This window comes from Numida meleagris, chromosome Z (assembly GCF_002078875.1).
Source record: "Numida meleagris isolate 19003 breed g44 Domestic line chromosome Z, NumMel1.0, whole genome shotgun sequence".
NCBI classification, from domain to species: domain Eukaryota; kingdom Metazoa; phylum Chordata; class Aves; order Galliformes; family Numididae; genus Numida; species Numida meleagris.
The window spans coordinates 64,649,575-64,667,363 of NC_034438.1; the positions used below are offsets into that span (position 1 = coordinate 64,649,575).

Below are 17,789 nucleotides of genomic sequence, written 5' to 3' on the forward strand. Positions count from 1 at the left end.
CCTGTATGGCAAGCTATAAATGCCACATTCCCCGTGGTGTAACTACTCCTGATTTGTAAGTGCTGATGAAGAAAAATAATGCTGTATTTTCTTGCACAGTTGGTAAGCCTCTGGCCAAGTATGAATTCTTCACTGTCTATTTGCTTTTTCAGTTTCTGTCATAGTGTGCAACATTCTTCCTGCACTACAGAAACCACAATTACAATGGTGTTTTCAGCAAATGAGACCATCAGACATCTGCTGTAGTTTGTATTTTGCAAACTGTATGCTAACATTAGCATGCAGCACCTAAATGTGCTTTTTTGCAACTGTGCTGCTTAGATGAAGTGGTAATTAACAGATAAGTGTCCCATTCTAGCAGCAAGTTATTTACTTAACTTTCTTTTTAAAAGCAAAATGTCAGCAGAAAGGCACAGAAATCAGTGTCATTACTGCATTTATCTTCCTGTCCTATACAACATAAGCAGATGGAGACCTCTAACTCATATTTTGCACAGTCCAGAAATGTCACTGACAGTGTGATTTGAAGTTGTATCCCAGCACAGAAATTACTGTGTGGATTTTGATAAGTCAAGATATGCACTTGCCTGTATTTCACTCTGAGCCATGATGTTTGTTGCAGCCCAGCTTTAAGCCAGAACACAGAACAGCAAGCAGACCCTCCTGACCTGAATGAGGTCCTGTACCAGCCCTGCCCAGCACCCTCTGCATACAACGTGTCTGTAGACACAGCTGAATACTGTGGAACTAGAAATACAGGTGATTTCTTTCAGTGGGGTTAAAGGACAGGCTCTTTGCAGTGGGGGCTAGGAGTGTAGGTGAATGAGGAAAACAAATCACTTAATAAACAATACCTCTGATTAGATAGGGATGAACAAGCTGGACTTTGAGACAGTTAGGTAAGACTGCAGAGTACAGAAAACAGGAAACATCCAGCACGAGGCAGAGAGGTGGAGAGGAGGCAGACTCCACTCAGCTCATCTGTTCTGATTAGACTTTAACCCCATCATGCAGGCAGCACTCTCCTGGGGCACGCAGAGGCAGGTGTTTTTCATGTGGATGCATATTATACTCAGACATTCTCCTAAGTTTCAGCAATTTTTTCCACCTCATTTCAGACCCTTTCACAGGTCTGATCACGTACACAAGTTTTGATAAAATTCAGACTATGTCATTTCCTGAAGTGCAGAGGGAAGCTTTAACTCAGTTTTGTTTTTGATCCTTCGCTTGATGGCCAGTTATGTAATCTCTGAAACTTTATCCAATTATTCCCTTTCATGCATATTTTCAGGTGTACTACAGGTCTGTCTTCACATTTACTTATTTTCATTTTAAAGGCATGCTAATACCAGGCAAAAATCAGTATCAGAACGATACTGCTAGACACACAGAAAAACACAATCAGCAACCAGAAGAATTGTAAGCAATTCTATTTTTTTTTTACCTGATGTCTTTAAACCAGGCTTTCCAAGCATTTTGAAGTACTTCATCCAGCAACAGTTTTCACTCAAAACATCAGTGCAGACCTGACAGAGCCTTTGAAAGCAAGGATATTACAGGCATATTACAAGGACAGCTATTAAATTGACCTCTGCTGTAAAAATCCAGTACTTGCAAATGATACATTTGGCACTGTCAAAAGCAAAATCACAAAATAAAACCTAGATAATAGCCTAAGCCACCTATAAAGAAGGATTCTGGTGGTCTTCAAAAACCTACTTAATACACAGAATACTTCTGTCAACTTTTATATGGTAACTTCAGGTTGAAGAATCAACACTGGCAAAACATTCAAGCCATTTGAATACAAAATTCACTTATGCTATGCCACATTTGTGAGAGAGGAATCATAGTGTCACAGAATATCCCAAGCTGGAAGGGACCTATATGGATAGTTGAATTCAACTCCTGACTCCGCACAGGACCATCCAGGACTTCCAACCTTCCTGTGCTGTGATGCATACTTTGAAGTCACACTGCTCATGGCCACAAATTCAACCTCTTTTGAAGCTGATGTAGCCTTCTACCAACGGTGTTCACACTGGCAGAGAGACATCTTGTTAGCCACAGCCCCACAGCTGCATTATGTTACTCTGTAAAAGGCTTGAACTAAGAAACACACAAAAACAAAATTCCAAAGTAAGTTAGGTGACTGGAAAGCTGCGAGAGATGACAATACTATTGGTTCAAACACCAGCTGGGTGAAACAGGTTTATACCTTGGCTAATACAGTGATTCTGTTGTAGGAAAGTTTGTGTGGGTAATGACATCTTTAATGGGGCAGGTTAGTTTTTGTGTTTAATGCAAGTACACTGCATTCCCCTCACCATGCAAGCTTATTCCTCTTAACTTCTGTGGAGGTACAATACCACTATATAATCTTCAGAGGTGTAAGTATCCCTAAGCTGTGATTACAGAGCTCTTTTCCAGTGAGTCTATTTTTAACGTTACTTCACTACTAATTTCTGTGGATCGCGGTCTGCAGCATGGCTCTGCATGTTCATAGCACTAAACCCTACAGTGACATTAACTGGAGTGACTGCTCATTCCACGTGAAATGGCTGCAATTCCTAAATTAAGTGAAGAACTCAGCCATGAGGTTTCTGCAGCTCTTTTGCTTAGAGTCTCTGGTAGGACTTGTAATACTAGTGCTATCTGTGCTGAATTTTGGCTTAGAAGGAATGGAAACCATACACTAGCCAATACCCACACAGAAAAACTATATACGTAATTGTGAAAGAACTAAGAGTGGAAAGGGGCTGCAGGGGATTATCTAAAGTGCTTTTAAAATATCAGACTATTTTTTTAATCAGGAAGACTCCTCCAGCTTTTCTTTAATAGTTACTCAGTCCATATCATAGACAACATAGGGAAAGGAACACTTCCACATACTTTCCTGTCTATGACAGCTTCTGAACAAACCAGGAATTATAAGAACTAGACTTGGATTTTCACTGTGGCCCTGAAGAAGTCTATCTGTACAACATCTCCTTGGTGCTGAGAGAGTCTTAGATAATTTTTTTTTCAATAAAAACACTTTAAATCCATAAAAGATGCCTCAGTGTTTGTGCTTCAGAAATCTTAATATGATTGGGATTCCCTTTCCTGTTAGGGTGGGAGAAATGGCATACAAAGCAAACAGCATAAAGTAGGGAAAGCTTTCTTATCAGTATCATGTGCCAGAGCATTCTTCAGCAAAAAAAAAAGAATGGATTGAGGAGGAGAAAATTAAAGAAAACAAAACAGCACAAGCATGAGGCCCACAGTTAGACTCAGTTAGACCATACTCTCAGCTTTCTCAGAGATATCTCTGCTGACTGTCGTGGAATGGGGACCCTGGCAGCAAGTTCACTGTTCAGATGTCCCACGGGCACGGATGTTGGTATGCAGCTCTAGGACAGACAGGCTTAGGAAGCACGAGCCCTAATGATAACAGTGCTGCTCAGTGGGAGTGGAAATCAGTCATCTCAACGTGTCCATGTGAAGGCTAAAGGTGTCACCCTGTGAGCCAAACAAATGGAGAAACTACGTCATTCTTCGGGCAAACACTGGGGTTTTGGAGTAAAGACATACTAATGTCCAAGGTCACAGAGTATACTGTTGCTGAGGGTATGATGTTTGCCAAACAGCCCCACACTGTACTTCTCTCCATGAATATGGACCTGCAATATGAAGAAAACAACAACAACAAAATCAGGTCTGTGTCTGGATTTGGTGAACAGCCATGGTGTGATTTGATATAAAATGGAATGCTATATATGATGTGTAAGTGTTTTTCACAGAAAAATCTTGCTAAGCAACTGAAAAGTCCGCATGTCATTGCAATGAGGGGAGAAGATATTTCAGTGGGCTTTTCATGGAGACTTGCACTTACACATCTCCCAGTGCACATATGACTTCTGATAACCATCATTCTCACACTTACAGTGTGAGAAAAGAAAATCAGACCTTGTGGTTTCTCTAATTCTGGTACTGTTACATGGCATTTTGTCACTCCATATACAAATTAGGAAGTGAAAGCACGTTTCCATGCTAAATTTTCAGTTGAAGAACATCAGTGTAACACCTAGAAAGCCTCAGGAATGACAGTAACTCCTGCCAATGAAAAGTCTGTCCCAGCGGTTCTGCACTGTGGTTTCTAATCTTGTCTGCACAGTGTAGTTTCCTGAGTACAAGATTTCCGAAGATCTAAACCTACATTGAAAGTTATGCCTCAGATCCCTGTAAAAACTTCCCACGGTTTCTTTTGTAATTATTCACAGCACGTTTTAGAAGGAGGAGTAATAATCTGAAATAACTGGAAAAGTCTCAGTTTCACAGCATCATAAATTGCATTATATATACGGGGGAGGGAAAGTGGGCAGAAAAGCAGGAACAGCAAAGAGGTCCAATAGCTGCAGGTGGTTACTGTCTAGCAGCCAATCAACTATCCTGGGCAAGGACATCTGCCCAACCAGCCTGGAGAGGAGGGATAATAAAGGAGTGGGGGAAAAAAAAAAAACCTGTCAAGAATTTTATAAAGGTTAGCAACTGAAAGGACTGGGTCACTTTGCCTGCAGCTACCTCACCAGAAGCTTGCAGCCGCCAGGCACTGTCCAACAGCAAGTAAGTGTAGCCATTTGTTTCTAAACTGTAGAGGTGGTACATGTATCAGCAGCTGTGACACAATGTGTTTATCTAACCAAGGCTTGGGGGGGGGAGGCAGGTTTTGTTTTCTTTTTATTTCTACTTTCCAGGAAAAACTTGGAAGAGGCGAGCACTCAGCCATGTGGCTGTGATCTCCCAGTGTGGCCCACTGCCTGCTAACACTGGCTTTCCAACTTAGTTTAGCAGTTCAATTCTCCCGGAGTAAGTGATCCCTTAGTACAGGGGACTAGAGGAAGAACATACGTGCATTGCTTTCTACTGCATCATTTCTTATGTGTTTATTTCTGCTTGTGCAGTACATGAATTTTTGTCTTGTAAGGAGAAGAAAGAATTACTGGAGAATGTAGCTGGTCCTGACAAATGCCTGTGCTGAAAGAAGTGTAATTATCAGTGCTCATTGTCAGCAGTGCTGAGAGGGTTCTTTGGAAGGGGGATGCAAGGTACTGTGCAATGCAGAAAACTAATGAAAAGAGAACAGAGACTTGGGAATACCATTTTAATGCCCCTACAACAGGCTGTAACTTTTCTAGTTGTGAGCAGCCAGCTTCAGGAGACTGTTTGTCAACAAACTCTGACCCTCACCGAATCTCTCAGCCATCCTATGTGCCTAGCACCCAAAGCTACTCAGCCTATCTGAAACCTTGTCCACTGCTTTCCCCATCTCAAAACTTGAATTCTCAGCTAAGTCTGAAGCAAATTTTTACCTTCTCTGAGTAAAGCCCAGCCCTGAGGGAGAACTTTCACCCTCACCCATCTTGAGTGCCCCAAGAGTGCTCTACGTGGACTGCAGAGGCCAGGTCCCTGAGAATAGCTTCCTTATACTCTTGTTTGAGAGATGAAATGGGCATACATTCACTCAGAGCTTTGAGTACAGTTCTGAAGCTAACATGGGAACCAGGACAGGTCTCACATATTCCCATCTACATGAGGTAGGATACTGAAGTAAGGTGCCTAGACAAGGCACGAGGATGGGAAAGAACCTTGTTCTCACCCTCATAAGAGAAAGAAAAAAACCTACTAGGCAATTTACCTATATGTGCCCCCAAAGCCCATCAAGATGGTCAAATCTGCTTTTTCAGGGCTTTCATAAGAACTATTACATCATGAAAAACATGCTGCTTTTTCTAGGTGAGATAAGTCTGAATATTTCTTTTTGTCCTATGCCCTTGTCTCATTTCTCAGCACCCAGAAATGAAACATTTTGTTATATTAAAACCTGCATTTCTACCTCAAACATGAAGGGAGCATCATCTTGTTCTTCTCTCACAGCTCCTTCACTGTACATACAGGAGACACAGCTTCTACTGTAGCTTCCACAACCAAGTACTCCCACAGAGTCACAGGATAGTTCAGGCTGGAAGGGACATGGGGAGGTCTGTATGTAGCCTATTGTCCCTCTCAGATCAGGCTGCTCATAGCTTTGTTCAGGCAGGTCTTGACAGCTTCTAAGGATAAAGACTGCCAACCTGCTCCACTGCTTGGCTGTGCCAGTAGTAGAGAAAACTCTTCATATCCATTCTGAATCTCTCTAGTTTCAGCTTATGCATGTTGTCTCACTCTCCTGCCACACACAGCTGTGAAGAGCCTGGCTCTGTCTGCAGATCACCTCTCAAGGTACAGGGGCTGCTGAGAGGTGCCCCTGAAGCCAACTCTGCTTAAGGCAGGGCTAGCCCCAGCCATATGGCCTTCTTCTCACAGGGGAAGTGCTCCAGCCACTGAGCTTCTTGATGGCATCTACAGAACTCACTCCAGTTTGTTGGCATCTTTCCTGTACTGCAGGTGCACAAAAGTGGATGCAGTATGACATGATGTAACCAGTTCTGAGCAGAGGGGGATAATCCCTGTCCTCCCCTGCCACTCTGGACCACAGCCCCGCTTGCACAGGGTGCTGTTGTGCCTTGTTGCTGGCCCCTGCTCAGCTTGCCACCTGACAGGCACAGTCTCCCAGGAGCTGTTTCCCAGCCTCACTGACCCCAGTGGAACCAGTGACAGGAGGCGGCTGGCTATTTATCCTGGCTGAACTCCATGGTGTTCCTGCTGGTCTCCTCCCAGTCCCCGTTCAGGCTGGACTCAGTGGTCACCCTGCAACAGAGCACGTCAGCCAGTCCTGCCAGATGAGTGTTTTCAGCAGTCAAGACAAAAATGTGCTCTGTCAGCAAGGCCTACCCAACCATTCAAACCTAGCAGCTTGACAAGTGGCCAAGTAATCAGTGGCCAATAGATTTACCAACTACAAAGAGAATATAAAGTGCATGACACATTATGGGCCTGATCGTCCAACACATACAGTGAGAAAGAGGAGTAAATCTAGTCAAGTTAACACTATACCCAAATGTGGCAGGCTAAATTTTTGAAGACATTTTGCTATCAGTAGCATGTTTTTATCTATATCTGCAGCTTTTGCTTCTTCAAATCTTGTCATGTACACTCTTCTGAAACAGAATCTCTTACGTGCACAGTGCAATGATATGCACATGTGCTCTGTATTGCAAACTGTCAAGAATGGTTGCTGAAGGACTGTGTTTATAAGTAACTGAACAGCCAAAGCCACACACATCGGATACAAAGCATATTTTGAGTTTGACCCAGCAAACTCATTTTTATAAAAATAGGCAACGGAGACATAAAGAGAAAAAAACCTACAGATGCTAACCTGATCTTTAGCCATCTGCTAACCAGGACTCAGGTGAGATTTTCTGTGAGATTAGAAGATACCAGTCACTTCAGGTAGCTGGAAATAAAAGAAATCAAAGACATACTAACACTTCTAAGATGACCTGAAGTGGAATTTGTTTTCTCCTTCTGCTGTTTGGCTTACCTCTGCCCTTTCTCTCTCCCTATTAACAGGATGCAGTATTTGCGCTGATATCCATAAATATATTTTCCCTGCAAGCCCTCCATTATGGTGGTTGAGGAAAACTTAGGACTTCAGCAATGCAATATTTGCTTTTACAACCATGCTGTCCTCTTTCTCCCCACCCCTGTCTCCTGCTGGTCACATGCTGGGGGCTGAACAAAGAGCTTTCCTTGTTTAAGGAGCTGCTGAAACCTGAAAAACACTCCAGGTAGCCATAAGACTGTTGTTATGCATTCAGTCCAGTTTTGTGCTTTTGTTAGCTCTTCCACCTTTTAAAAACCATTACATGTATGTAGTTAACACAAAGAGAATGCTTGCTGTCATGTATGCAAACATATCAGTGTGAAACAGCTTGAGCTTCTGATATTTATGATACTAGCTGACAGCCTAAAATGTCAGCCTAGAATGTTCTTGAGAAAATTTAGTGAGGGAACAATTCTGGATGTTGTTACTGAGAATAAAGTTCCTTCAGGTTTTCTAATAAGGCAAAGAGGCTTCATACATGGAAGAAAGAAATGAGCTGCCCAGCCATGGCAGCCTGTGTGCAGTCCTTCCTCAGGCTGTGTACAGTCACATGTTCAGCTAGGCTGCACTAGCTCTTTAACAGGTCGTTAGTGTTTCAGTTAAGTGCAGGGAGTTACATCTCTATAAGTCATCTGTGTGAAGTGTTGCTGAAGTGTAAGCATTCTCCACTACCCTCTATATGCTTAGAGCCATACCTTACAGCAGAGAGACCCACTCTGAAATTCAGCGTGGAACATCCTCAGAGACCACGCTAGTCATGAAAGATTCACAGAAAAATAAAATCCTACATGTAGGGTCCTTTAACATCTTTAACCTCAGAGTTATCTCTTGCCTTACAGCTGCTCTTTGGCACTCATTTCTTCACCATTTCAGTGAGACATGCTGTGCATTTTATTACTCATTGTAGTTCAGCAAAGCAGCTGTGAGCCACTCACCATGGCCTTCAGATCACTTTGGTGAGACTTTTAGAAAGCCTCCACCTACCCCTTTCTACTGTATAGGATACTTGCATGAGAACTGGAACTAATCTGATGTCTTCCAGTTCCTTCTTGCCTTGTGGAACTACACTTTATTGTTTCAGTCTTCTAGAGCACGCATGTGGGCCAGTATTAACCACTGAAACCTCATACCTCAGACATATTTCAGCAATTCGCTTTGCTGGCTGTTCTTGAGTGATAAATGCCTTTCTGCTATCTTTATGAAAGCACAGGGAATGAGCAAGATATGAGACATAATTCTTGTTGCCTAATGCATTACTAGAGAGAACCCATAATAGTGTTACTAGAGCGACGGTTTTGTATCTCAGCTCACTGGATTGAAGATTACGTGGATACACGTGCTCATCCTGTAGCACACCACAAGCTGTAAATCTGAAATCCTTTTACTGATTTAGCAATTCATTAATTCAGCCTGCAATTTGCAAGCCTTTTCCGTAGAGGCTGTGAACAGAGTTGTTCCTCACCAGTCTGCATAGCAATTCACTGTTTTTGATCAAGCGCTCCTTTGATGTTGTTTTTAGTGATTTATCTCATGGATCTACCATACACTGGTGGACTGGTGGTCCTCTAGCTATAGCAGATGATGACAGAGGAGAAGAGAGTCTCCAGCTCAGACTCACAGGCACACACATATAGAGAATTATATTGGATTATTCAGATGATAAACTATAATTTAATCCTGTTTATTGAGAGATTTACTAAGACCAATCATGTTGTCAGGACAAGACAGAACCTGGAATTCAGGAGCTGGTTATGTGCATCTGGTAAGCCTCTGCCAGAGGTGAGAAGACAAAAAGGGTGTTGAATCTTTCTAACCTCCCACATCTCTTGCAGAGTAAGCAAAGCTCTACAGTCCTTACCACGGGGAGGAGAGAATTACAGAACAAGGCAGAAGAGAAGTGAAAAGGCAACCAGACAAAGCAGAAAATACTGTGAAGGCAGGACAGGGAATGGGAGCAGGAGAATTGTTAGGAAAATGGGAAAGCAAGCTATGTGAAAATGGGCAGTTCTCTGATTAGAACCAATAGGTTGCAGGTGCTTTGCAAAGAAGTTTGCAGAGTTTGCAATTTGCCTGCTTGTAAATTTGGCACACCTCTTTTTTTGACATAATAAACTTCCCTTAGTTTCCAAGCAAATCTGCATAAAATACAGTCATTCACACCTTCTGATCCAGAAGGATACATTAAGATGTGGCTCCCACTCTTCCTTGTTCTGATTTTGCCAGACATACAAGAATAACTCACATTGGGTTTCTGGACATATGTCTACAACAACACGGGCCAGACAAGCACTAAGAAGCCTCCAATTGACATACTCAAAGCTAGTGTCTCAGGCGGACTGTTTGTTCATACAGTCTCTCCTCATCTTGTAAACGCATTTCTTTTTTCCACAGATAAGTCACTATGACCCACCAGTTCCCAGCACTGTCTCCAGAGCAGAAGAAGGCTCTTTCAGACATTGCTCAGCGGATTGTGGCTTCAGGAAAAGGGATCTTAGCTGCAGATGAATCAGTTGGTGAGTTCTGAACAGCAATCAATTTGCAATACCCAAGACTTTTCTCTTAATTTTGTTTTGTCTTTGAATTCAGTGGAGTAAATAAAAACCACATAAAAACTATTAACTGAGCAGGAACAACTCAGCCACTCAGAGCTGCATCTAAAGTAGCAGAGATGACAAACTGTCCATTGTGAAGAGAAGGGAAGCTCTGCACTGTAGCCGAAATTCTTTCTATTTACTGTTTATGGCAACCAGGAGGGTAGCGAAGTCTGACACATTTCTGTCTGGCCTTTGGCAACTTTGTTAGGTACCATGGGAAATAGGCTGCAGAGGATCAATGTGGAGAACACAGAGGAGAATCGTCGTGCTTTTCGAGAAATCCTCTTCTCTTCTGATGCTTCCATCAACAAGAGCATCGGAGGAGTGATCCTTTTCCATGAGACTCTCTATCAGAAAGACAGCAGTGGAAAGCCATTTCCAGCTATCATCAAAGAAAAAGGGATTGTGGTGGGAATAAAGGTGAATTACATCCTTCCATAGCAACAAAGCTCTTGAGCCATTCCCCACAGCCAAATGCACATTGACCTTTATATCCAGTTTACTCCCGTTCTTCCCCTTCACTGTAGCTCTTCCCTGCCTTACACTAGTAGCCTGTTCAGCCCCATGTTTCACTCACAGTCAATGTGCAAAGGTAGACCAGCTCTAGGTCACAAGATTTGGACTGACCTCTGTCACTCTGTAACCCTTCCTATTTTTGCTGTCTCTTCAGCTGGATGCAGGCACTGCACCTCTGGCAGGCACAAATGGAGAAACCACCATCCAAGGTAAGGTGAGATCTAAAACCTCAGCTGCAAGTGATACAGTGAAAGCCGTGGTGTGATTCAACAGGAGATGCAGCCACGGCTGGTGTCATGGCACTTTTCAGAGCTATGCCCTGTCCTCTCAGTGAAGCACTGTTCTTTCATCTGCAGGACTTGATAAACTTGCTGAGCGCTGTGCCCAGTACAAGAAAGATGGTGCTGATTTTGGCAAGTGGCGTGCAGTGTTGAAGATCAGTAGCACAACACCCTCTCAACTTGCCATCCAAGAGAATGCCAACACCTTGGCACGTTATGCCAGCATCTGCCAGCAGGTATCTCCCCTCCAGCAACATTTCTTGAGATGCTGTTGCCCCTTCCTCGCTGTTCCCTATGTTAACAGATGAGATACCTTGAAAGGCAGATCTCTGACGGTTTTGGGTAAGATGAGGATGAAGGGTAGTACAGTAACAAGAAATACCACCAAACATAATATAGACAGCAAGTAGAGTTTTTCTTCCACACTTACAAAGACTTCCTTGTTTTTCCTTCCTTAGAATGGCTTGGTGCCCATTGTGGAGCCAGAAGTCTTACCTGATGGTGACCACGATCTTCAGCGCTGTCAGTATGTCACAGAAAAGGTAAGGGATTCCTTATTCTCTCCTCACCCTCAGAAATCACTAATTAATCTTATGCAGAGTTTGTATTGCTCTCAGGGAGTTTTAAACAAAAAGTTCCTTCAAAACTGCTCCACAGAAATTCAGTCAAATAATTAGCTAAAAGCAAACTCGCAAGTAGAATCCAAGATTTTGGATTTCCATTCAAACTCTCAATATAAACATTCTTGATCTCAAAAAGATACACTGCAGATAAGAACCTTTACTCTTTGTTCTTTAACTCAGTTGAAGGGACAACCCTTGCCAAAATGAAAAGTGGTATTCTGGTATTAGAAAAGTTCTCCAGGGCTCTCCAGGGCTGCAACTCCTGTAATAAATTTCAAGAGAAAGTGAAATGTGGTTTGATCTTCTTGCACTCCCGAGGAATAATCTGTCTTTCCACAGCAGGTTGAGGTGAAGATTTGAGCACAGATCTGTATTCAATCCTCCTTTTGAATCCTTAGGTTCTGGCTGCTGTCTACAAGGCCTTGAATGACCACCATGTCTACCTGGAAGGGACACTGCTGAAACCCAACATGGTGACAGCTGGGCATTCCTGCCCCAAGAAGTACACCCCTCAGGATGTGGCTGTAGCCACTGTCACTACTCTCCTCCGCACTGTTCCCGCTGCTGTTCCTGGTGATTCTTGATTCACTCCTATATAACCTTTCAGTCTTACTGGACTTGCTCCTACAACCAATATACTGACTTCTCTGGCACAGTCAGGAACTGTGGCAGCTGGAGCATTCAGTTTCTAACTCTTGAAGCCTTTGTCTTGCAGGAATCTGCTTCCTGTCTGGAGGTCAAAGTGAAGAGGAGGCTTCTCTCAACCTGAACGCCATGAATCAGTCCCCTCTGCCTAAGCCTTGGAAACTGACCTTCTCATATGGGAGAGCTCTGCAAGCCTCAGCCCTGGCAGCATGGCTTGGCAAACCAGAGAACAAGAAGGCTGCACAGGAAGCTTTCTGCAAGCGGGCACAGGTATGAGGCCTTCCCCTTGATGCAGGGAGGTTCTGCTCACTGTAGAGGAAGATACACTGTCATCTTCCATAGGTTCCTCTTATCCCTGCCCTTCCTGGTGGTTCATTTGTACCGAAGTTGTTACTCTGGTCAGTGTGACAGAAGCCTAATGCAAGAAGCAGCAGATCTTGTTACTAGAGACAACAGGATAATTTTGTTTTGTAAAGTGGATTTACATCTACTGTGTGTCTGTCTGAAAAAATTGCTCCCCTTTCTGTGTAACCACATGTGAACCCCAGAGAGATGTACCTGGGGACGATCTTGGCAGTGCCACAAAACTAAGCTACTTCATAAATATTATTGGCTAATTCAGAAGTTGACTTCCTTTCCCCTATTTATGCCCTTTGTTCATTCCTAGTATCTTTCTACAGCTGTCTTTCCCACCCCACGCTAATGGGTTCCCCTCCTCTTCTTTTTCAGATTAATAGTTTAGCTTGCAGAGGACAGTATGTCACATCTGGGAAGACTGACACAGCTGCCACGCAGTCACTTTTCACTGCCAGCTACACCTATTGAAAGCACAGGAATCTGCATTTGTCCTGTCCTCCACAAGGTGGAAGATGCTTATAAATGAAAGAAAAACAAAGAAAACTAATTTCCCTTTCCCTGAACAAAACTGGAAATGGATTAGTTTACTCTCCTACCTTGGCTTCCACAATTTACAAAGGGGATATTCTTTTTTTCACTTACACTTTCAAAAAGAAAATTATTCTTTCCATATGAGAAACAACTAACACTGAATCACAAATCCACTCTCCCTCTAGTTTAAACTTAATTTTCAGAGTAGTAATAGTTCCCTAGCAACTCAGATAGATACCCCCATAACCACATTTTGCAGTCAAATCCTGAATTATAAAACCTACCTGTATCTTTAATCGTGTGAATAAAACAATAATTAAAATTCAATATATCTCCCAAATCCTTATTCTTTATAACCTTTTCACTCTTTTTCATGCCTCTGTGGTTCTTAGCAGCACACACAAAAATTAATACAAAGTGTTACTGTTGCTGAGCTTGGGAAACCATGAGGAGGTCTAAGCGAAATAATCCAGTAGTGATAAAACTGGAGACATTAATCCTGCTAACAGAAGACAGACACTGAGAAAAGCTCAGAGATGAACACAAAAAGCTCTGTTCTGGAATCTGGGCACACATAAATAACACTGCCATGAAAAGCTTCTCCTGCCTAGAGAAAATCATGTGCTTGGCTTGGGTTGACAAGGCCGCCAGACACTGAGTTAGGGTAGCACAAGATATGTGAAGACTATTTTCCTTGGTGCCATTGTTGTGGCATTTTCAGAGCAATTAGCCATAAGCACGCAGGGAGGGATTTTGGCCTAGCCAGCTGGTATAACTTGAATAATTACATTGATGTTGAAGGCCCACAGTTTGACCTGTGGTATGTTGTCATGTACTTGATAGTGATGTTAAGCTTTCTTAAAGCACAATTACACAGTTGTTATGAAAAAAATGCTGAATGTTGTGAAAAAAATGCAGCTCTACTATTTGCTATATATAGTAGAAAAAGCAAAACTAAAGTAAACCAAAAAATGTTTGCTAGGCAACACACTACACCAGTCACCCGGTACGCTGGGGCAGTCCACCAACCTGCGAAGACCACAGGAGCCTGAAGATGCTTGTTCCCTCTTAGAAAGCTTGTTACTTCATCTGGAAGGTGGGGGGTAGAACTCTACCTTCAGGCTCACCTACCTGCTCATGGAGGTGAAGTCACCCATGACCCAGCTTGCCCAGCCACAGCTCGGTGCTCTGCTCCTCCCAGCCACTGGCACCTACTGCTCCTGCAGCAAGGAAAGCAGGGAGAATCATTTTCCTGTAACTTTATGGTGTTCTTCATGTTAACAACCACTCATTTTAGAGGCAATGCATCACACAGATCCAACCACTGGGTGATTACAGAATCACAGAATTGAGGGGTTGGAAGGGACCTCTGGAGATCCCCCAGCCCAACACCCCTGCTAAAGCAGGTTCCCTACAGTAGGTTGCACAGGAAAGCATCCAAACAGGTTTTGAATATCTCCATAAGGAGACTCCACAACCCCTCTGCGCAGCCTGTTCCTGTGCTATGAGTTAATGTGTGCATTTAGCCTATCCTGACGTAAACCATGAAGGAAAATTGAATGACTTGTCAGAAAGCACTCAGGACCATTAGCAAGGTCAGGCACAGCACCTCTCTTCTGGTTCAGCTGTGGTCCCATACATCTCCATACACCTGAGTTCCAACAAACCTCCGCTCCCAGCGAGCTGCTCGTTGCAGCATGATGCTGAAGTGGAAAAGGCATTCCCTGAATCCAGCAAAAGACCCTCTCCCCCTTTAAAAAATGAGCGCTGTGGCTTTGCTGCATGATTCCTGCTTGTTTGGAGGACACCAGTCATGCGCACTGTGTGAGGTGCAGCTGGAGGCTGCACCTTTTGCCCTGACACTGCTTTTTGACTGACTCGTTTACGGCCAGGGCAAACCAACGTCCACTACATGCACTGCCGTAAATAAGACCAAGGCCGAGCCCTCCGGCTGTGCCTACACGGCGCGTTATTTCTCGCTCTTAAAAAACACAGGAAAACGGACCTTGTCACTCCCCGCGTCACAGCGCAGCCTGCAGGACAAACCACGGCTAGAGCACAGGAGCGGCACTACAACTCCCGTCAGGTGAAGCGGGAGGGGCGCAACGTCATTTCCGTCTGAGAGGGAGCTAACGTCATTCCCGGGCGGGGGTGATATACGTCATTTCCTGCCGGGAGGGGGCGTGGCTTCATCGCAAGATGGCGGCGGCCATGGGGTTGCTAGTAGGGAGGCGGCAGCTGGGGCTGAGGCTGGGCCTGGGCCTGGGCCTGGGCCGCACATCGCAGCGGGCGCTGTGGGACGGCCTCAGGTGAGGGCGCGGGGTGCTGGCTCCGGGGCTGCGTCTGGGGCGGGCGGCATGGCTCGCTGTTGCAGGCACATGGCTGTGCTGGGAGGCGTTTAAAATGTGTGGGCGCTGCTTTAGTGACTGAAGATACTTTTCTCTGATGTCAGCAGGAAGGAGGAGAAGGAAGTAGAAGAAGACAGTGCAATTCCACAAGAGAAAAAGGAACCCAGCCTGATCTGTCCCCCTCCGCGCAGCAGAAATTATGTTCCTCCAGAGGACATACAGAGCATCCTTGAGGCTCGTGTCAAGGAGATTTGTGGGCCATTGCTTGCTGGCAACTGGCAGCAGATGCCCCTGAAAGAAAAGAGGCTGAAGTATCGGCTCCTGGCCCAGCTAGCTGACGAACTTGGTCACGCTGTGCCCAACTCACAGCTCCACCTGATGAGCAGTGCTCAGGATGTCCTGACTTTCTATAGCACTCCTGTGAAGGATGTGTCAAAGTTTGATGAGCTGTGTGCTGCAGAGCTGCCCCCAAATCTGAAGATTGCCTGGGAGCAGTGAGCTGTGCCAGGAAGCATCACTGCGCTTCAGTTGGGTTCTTAAGGCCAAATTGTGGAGCTGAAGCAGAACCCTCTCATTGTGCTATCAACCAAATATGAGTATCACCAGTAAGAATACATCCATTTGTCTTCCAATTTAATTGTTTCTCTTTACTGTATACTGAAAAAAAGTGGAAGTTGTCCTTATGAAATAGTATTTTGTTGCCTAACAGCTGCAGAGTCTAGTGGTGATAAGTGAAGTGATGCCTCTCATAAACCTCTTGTCTTTCATTTCAAACTGTGTAATGGAATTATATGAGTGTGTGTTGCTGTGTTATGGGATGCTGATCAGCTCAGTCACCAAGACTACAGCAGCAGATTCTTGAGGAAGGTGTGGGGAAGTATGTCCCTTCCCCCTGCCTTTCTGATAATCAAAATTGTGTCAGAAATGCTTCTAAAACCCACCACAATCACCTTCTTAAAATAGAACTCCACTTGTTCTACTAAAAGTTACTACACAAACATAGTGAATGCCAGGTAGAGCTCTGAAACATATTTGCTCAGTAATCGTGAACTCTTGGCAGCCCTGTGAAGATGGCTGCTATCAAGGTAGCTTCTAGCATTCTTCTGTGACCTCATTTTCATATTTCTAAGTTCTGCTGGCCCTTGTAGTAGCTATTACTCAATGTTAGTTTCTGTTTGCTTATTACTGGTTGTGTATGTTTGTGACCAGAGGAAGCAGCGGTGAAATCAGTAGGATGAGCAAATAGATCTGAAGTAATCTAAGAAATGCTGTGGACTCTGTATTTTCTGCAAAACAGATTGTTCACAGTGAGAGAGAGATGCTTTATGTGTGCAGGGAATAAGAAATACTCTAGATTATGGCACTCATTCACTTGAACTCTAGTTCCCCCGTTTTCTTTTAGCCTACAAATACTTGAAATGCACTTAGAAATAACACTGTCTGACAGGGTTCAGTTTCTTTGTTCAGCAAACTTCTTGTAAATTCTGAGTTTCTTGCAGTTCTGAGGAAATTTAAGAAACCAGCTCTTCTATCCTTTTGTGTCCAGTGGAATTGCAGTGTGTTGTAGATGTATTAAGTATTTGATGGCACGGTGACCGGGAGAGGACTGGGTGTTGTTTGACATGTCACTGCAGAATGCTCTCTCAAGAAGTCCTTTCTCTGTAGCTTATGGAAAACACAGAATGATAAATAGCTAGCTGGGAGCACAAGCTGTCTGGGAGCAAGGCACTGGAAATGCTATTCTCATCAAACTGTCTTCCATCAAAAGAAAGATACCTATGTTTCCTTACACATACATCTCCTTAGTCCCTCTAAAGTCTGTGCCTCACAGATCCATCAGCACACCCATGCAAAAAGCTGCAAGAACTAATGTAAAAGGAAAAAAAATAAGCCATTGGCATTTGAATTGAAGGAAACAAAGTGAAAAAGCACAAGTCTGAACTGAGATCAAAGCCTAGCATAGAACGCCCATGCCATGGAAGAGATGAGCTCCAGGTGCAAATAAAAGCAAGTGTGAAAAAAATCCACCACAGGAGCTTGTTCCAGACAGACTGGATGCAGAAGTCTTGGTGAATGAGAGCTGGGCTGCACGTGTGTGGGAGGCTCCCCTGTACTACCACACCTGTGGGCATCAGCAAAGCCTCCAAAGAGCAGAACTTTCTAACTGCAGTCTGAGCTTGTGCTCAAGCCCAGCTTACTGAGTCCTCCTTACTGAGTCCTGCTGCTTATGCTGTTCTGCAAGGTTACTGAATTGTACGCATTTTTGGGTTTAGAATATTTAAGCCCACACTTAACAACTCATGGGAGATGATTTAGTTGATGTGTAAAGCCTGTTTTCAAAAACAGTGGAACATTTTGTCCAAATG

General features: G+C 43.9%; 2 protein-coding genes and 1 long non-coding RNA gene across 5 annotated transcripts in view; 2 read left to right on the top strand and 1 right to left on the bottom strand.

The window, feature by feature from the left end:
- LOC110389656 overlaps positions 1-15,213 on the bottom strand; it is a 17,296-nt gene extending 2,083 nt beyond the window's left edge. The window contains exons 1-4 of one of the 2 annotated variants that reach the window (XR_002433328.1): positions 15,081-15,213; positions 14,207-14,295; positions 7,301-7,378; positions 1,445-3,662 (exon numbers count right to left, since the gene is read on the bottom strand). This is a non-coding gene — a long non-coding RNA (uncharacterized LOC110389656). The remainder of the gene's footprint in view (positions 1-1,444; positions 3,663-7,300; positions 7,379-14,206; positions 14,296-15,080) is intronic. The other variant, XR_002433327.1, reaches the window with a different exon arrangement.
- On the top strand, positions 4,528-14,191 carry ALDOB (aldolase, fructose-bisphosphate B). Its single transcript, XM_021380459.1, has 9 exons — positions 4,528-4,605; positions 9,920-10,041; positions 10,331-10,542; positions 10,793-10,847; positions 10,995-11,155; positions 11,378-11,461; positions 11,941-12,115; positions 12,258-12,457; positions 12,917-14,191. The coding sequence occupies exons 2-9, from the start codon at positions 9,930-9,932 to the stop codon at positions 13,010-13,012; spliced, it is 1,095 nt and encodes a 364-aa protein (XP_021236134.1). The 5' UTR covers positions 4,528-4,605; positions 9,920-9,929; the 3' UTR covers positions 13,013-14,191.
- Positions 15,224-16,197, top strand: MRPL50 (mitochondrial ribosomal protein L50). 2 transcript variants are annotated; one of them, XM_021380465.1, is made up of 2 exons: positions 15,224-15,384; positions 15,531-16,197. In XM_021380465.1, the coding sequence occupies exons 1-2, from the start codon at positions 15,275-15,277 to the stop codon at positions 15,919-15,921; spliced, it is 501 nt and encodes a 166-aa protein (XP_021236140.1). In that variant the 5' UTR covers positions 15,224-15,274; the 3' UTR covers positions 15,922-16,197. The 2 variants fall into 2 exon arrangements, with proteins under 2 accessions (XP_021236140.1, XP_021236139.1); XM_021380464.1 differs by having other exon boundaries at positions 15,226-15,384; positions 15,528-16,197.

What these genes read in the sequence shown, in the direction of transcription:
- ALDOB (XM_021380459.1), top strand. Translation starts at nt 9,930, where the DNA reads ATGACCCACCAGTTCCCAGCACTGTCTCCAGAGCAGAAGAAGGCTCTT. An exon ending in TGGAGAAACCACCATCCAAG is followed by an intron (nt 10,848 to 10,994) that starts GTAAGGTGAGAT and finishes TTTCATCTGCAG; the next exon opens with GACTTGATAAACTTGCTGAG. An exon ending in GTCAGTATGTCACAGAAAAG is followed by an intron (nt 11,462 to 11,940) that starts GTAAGGGATTCC and finishes TTGAATCCTTAG; the next exon opens with GTTCTGGCTGCTGTCTACAA.
- MRPL50 (XM_021380464.1), top strand. Translation starts at nt 15,275, where the DNA reads ATGGCGGCGGCCATGGGGTTGCTAGTAGGGAGGCGGCAGCTGGGGCTG. An exon ending in GCGCTGTGGGACGGCCTCAG is followed by an intron (nt 15,385 to 15,527) that starts GTGAGGGCGCGG and finishes CTCTGATGTCAG; the next exon opens with CAGGAAGGAGGAGAAGGAAG.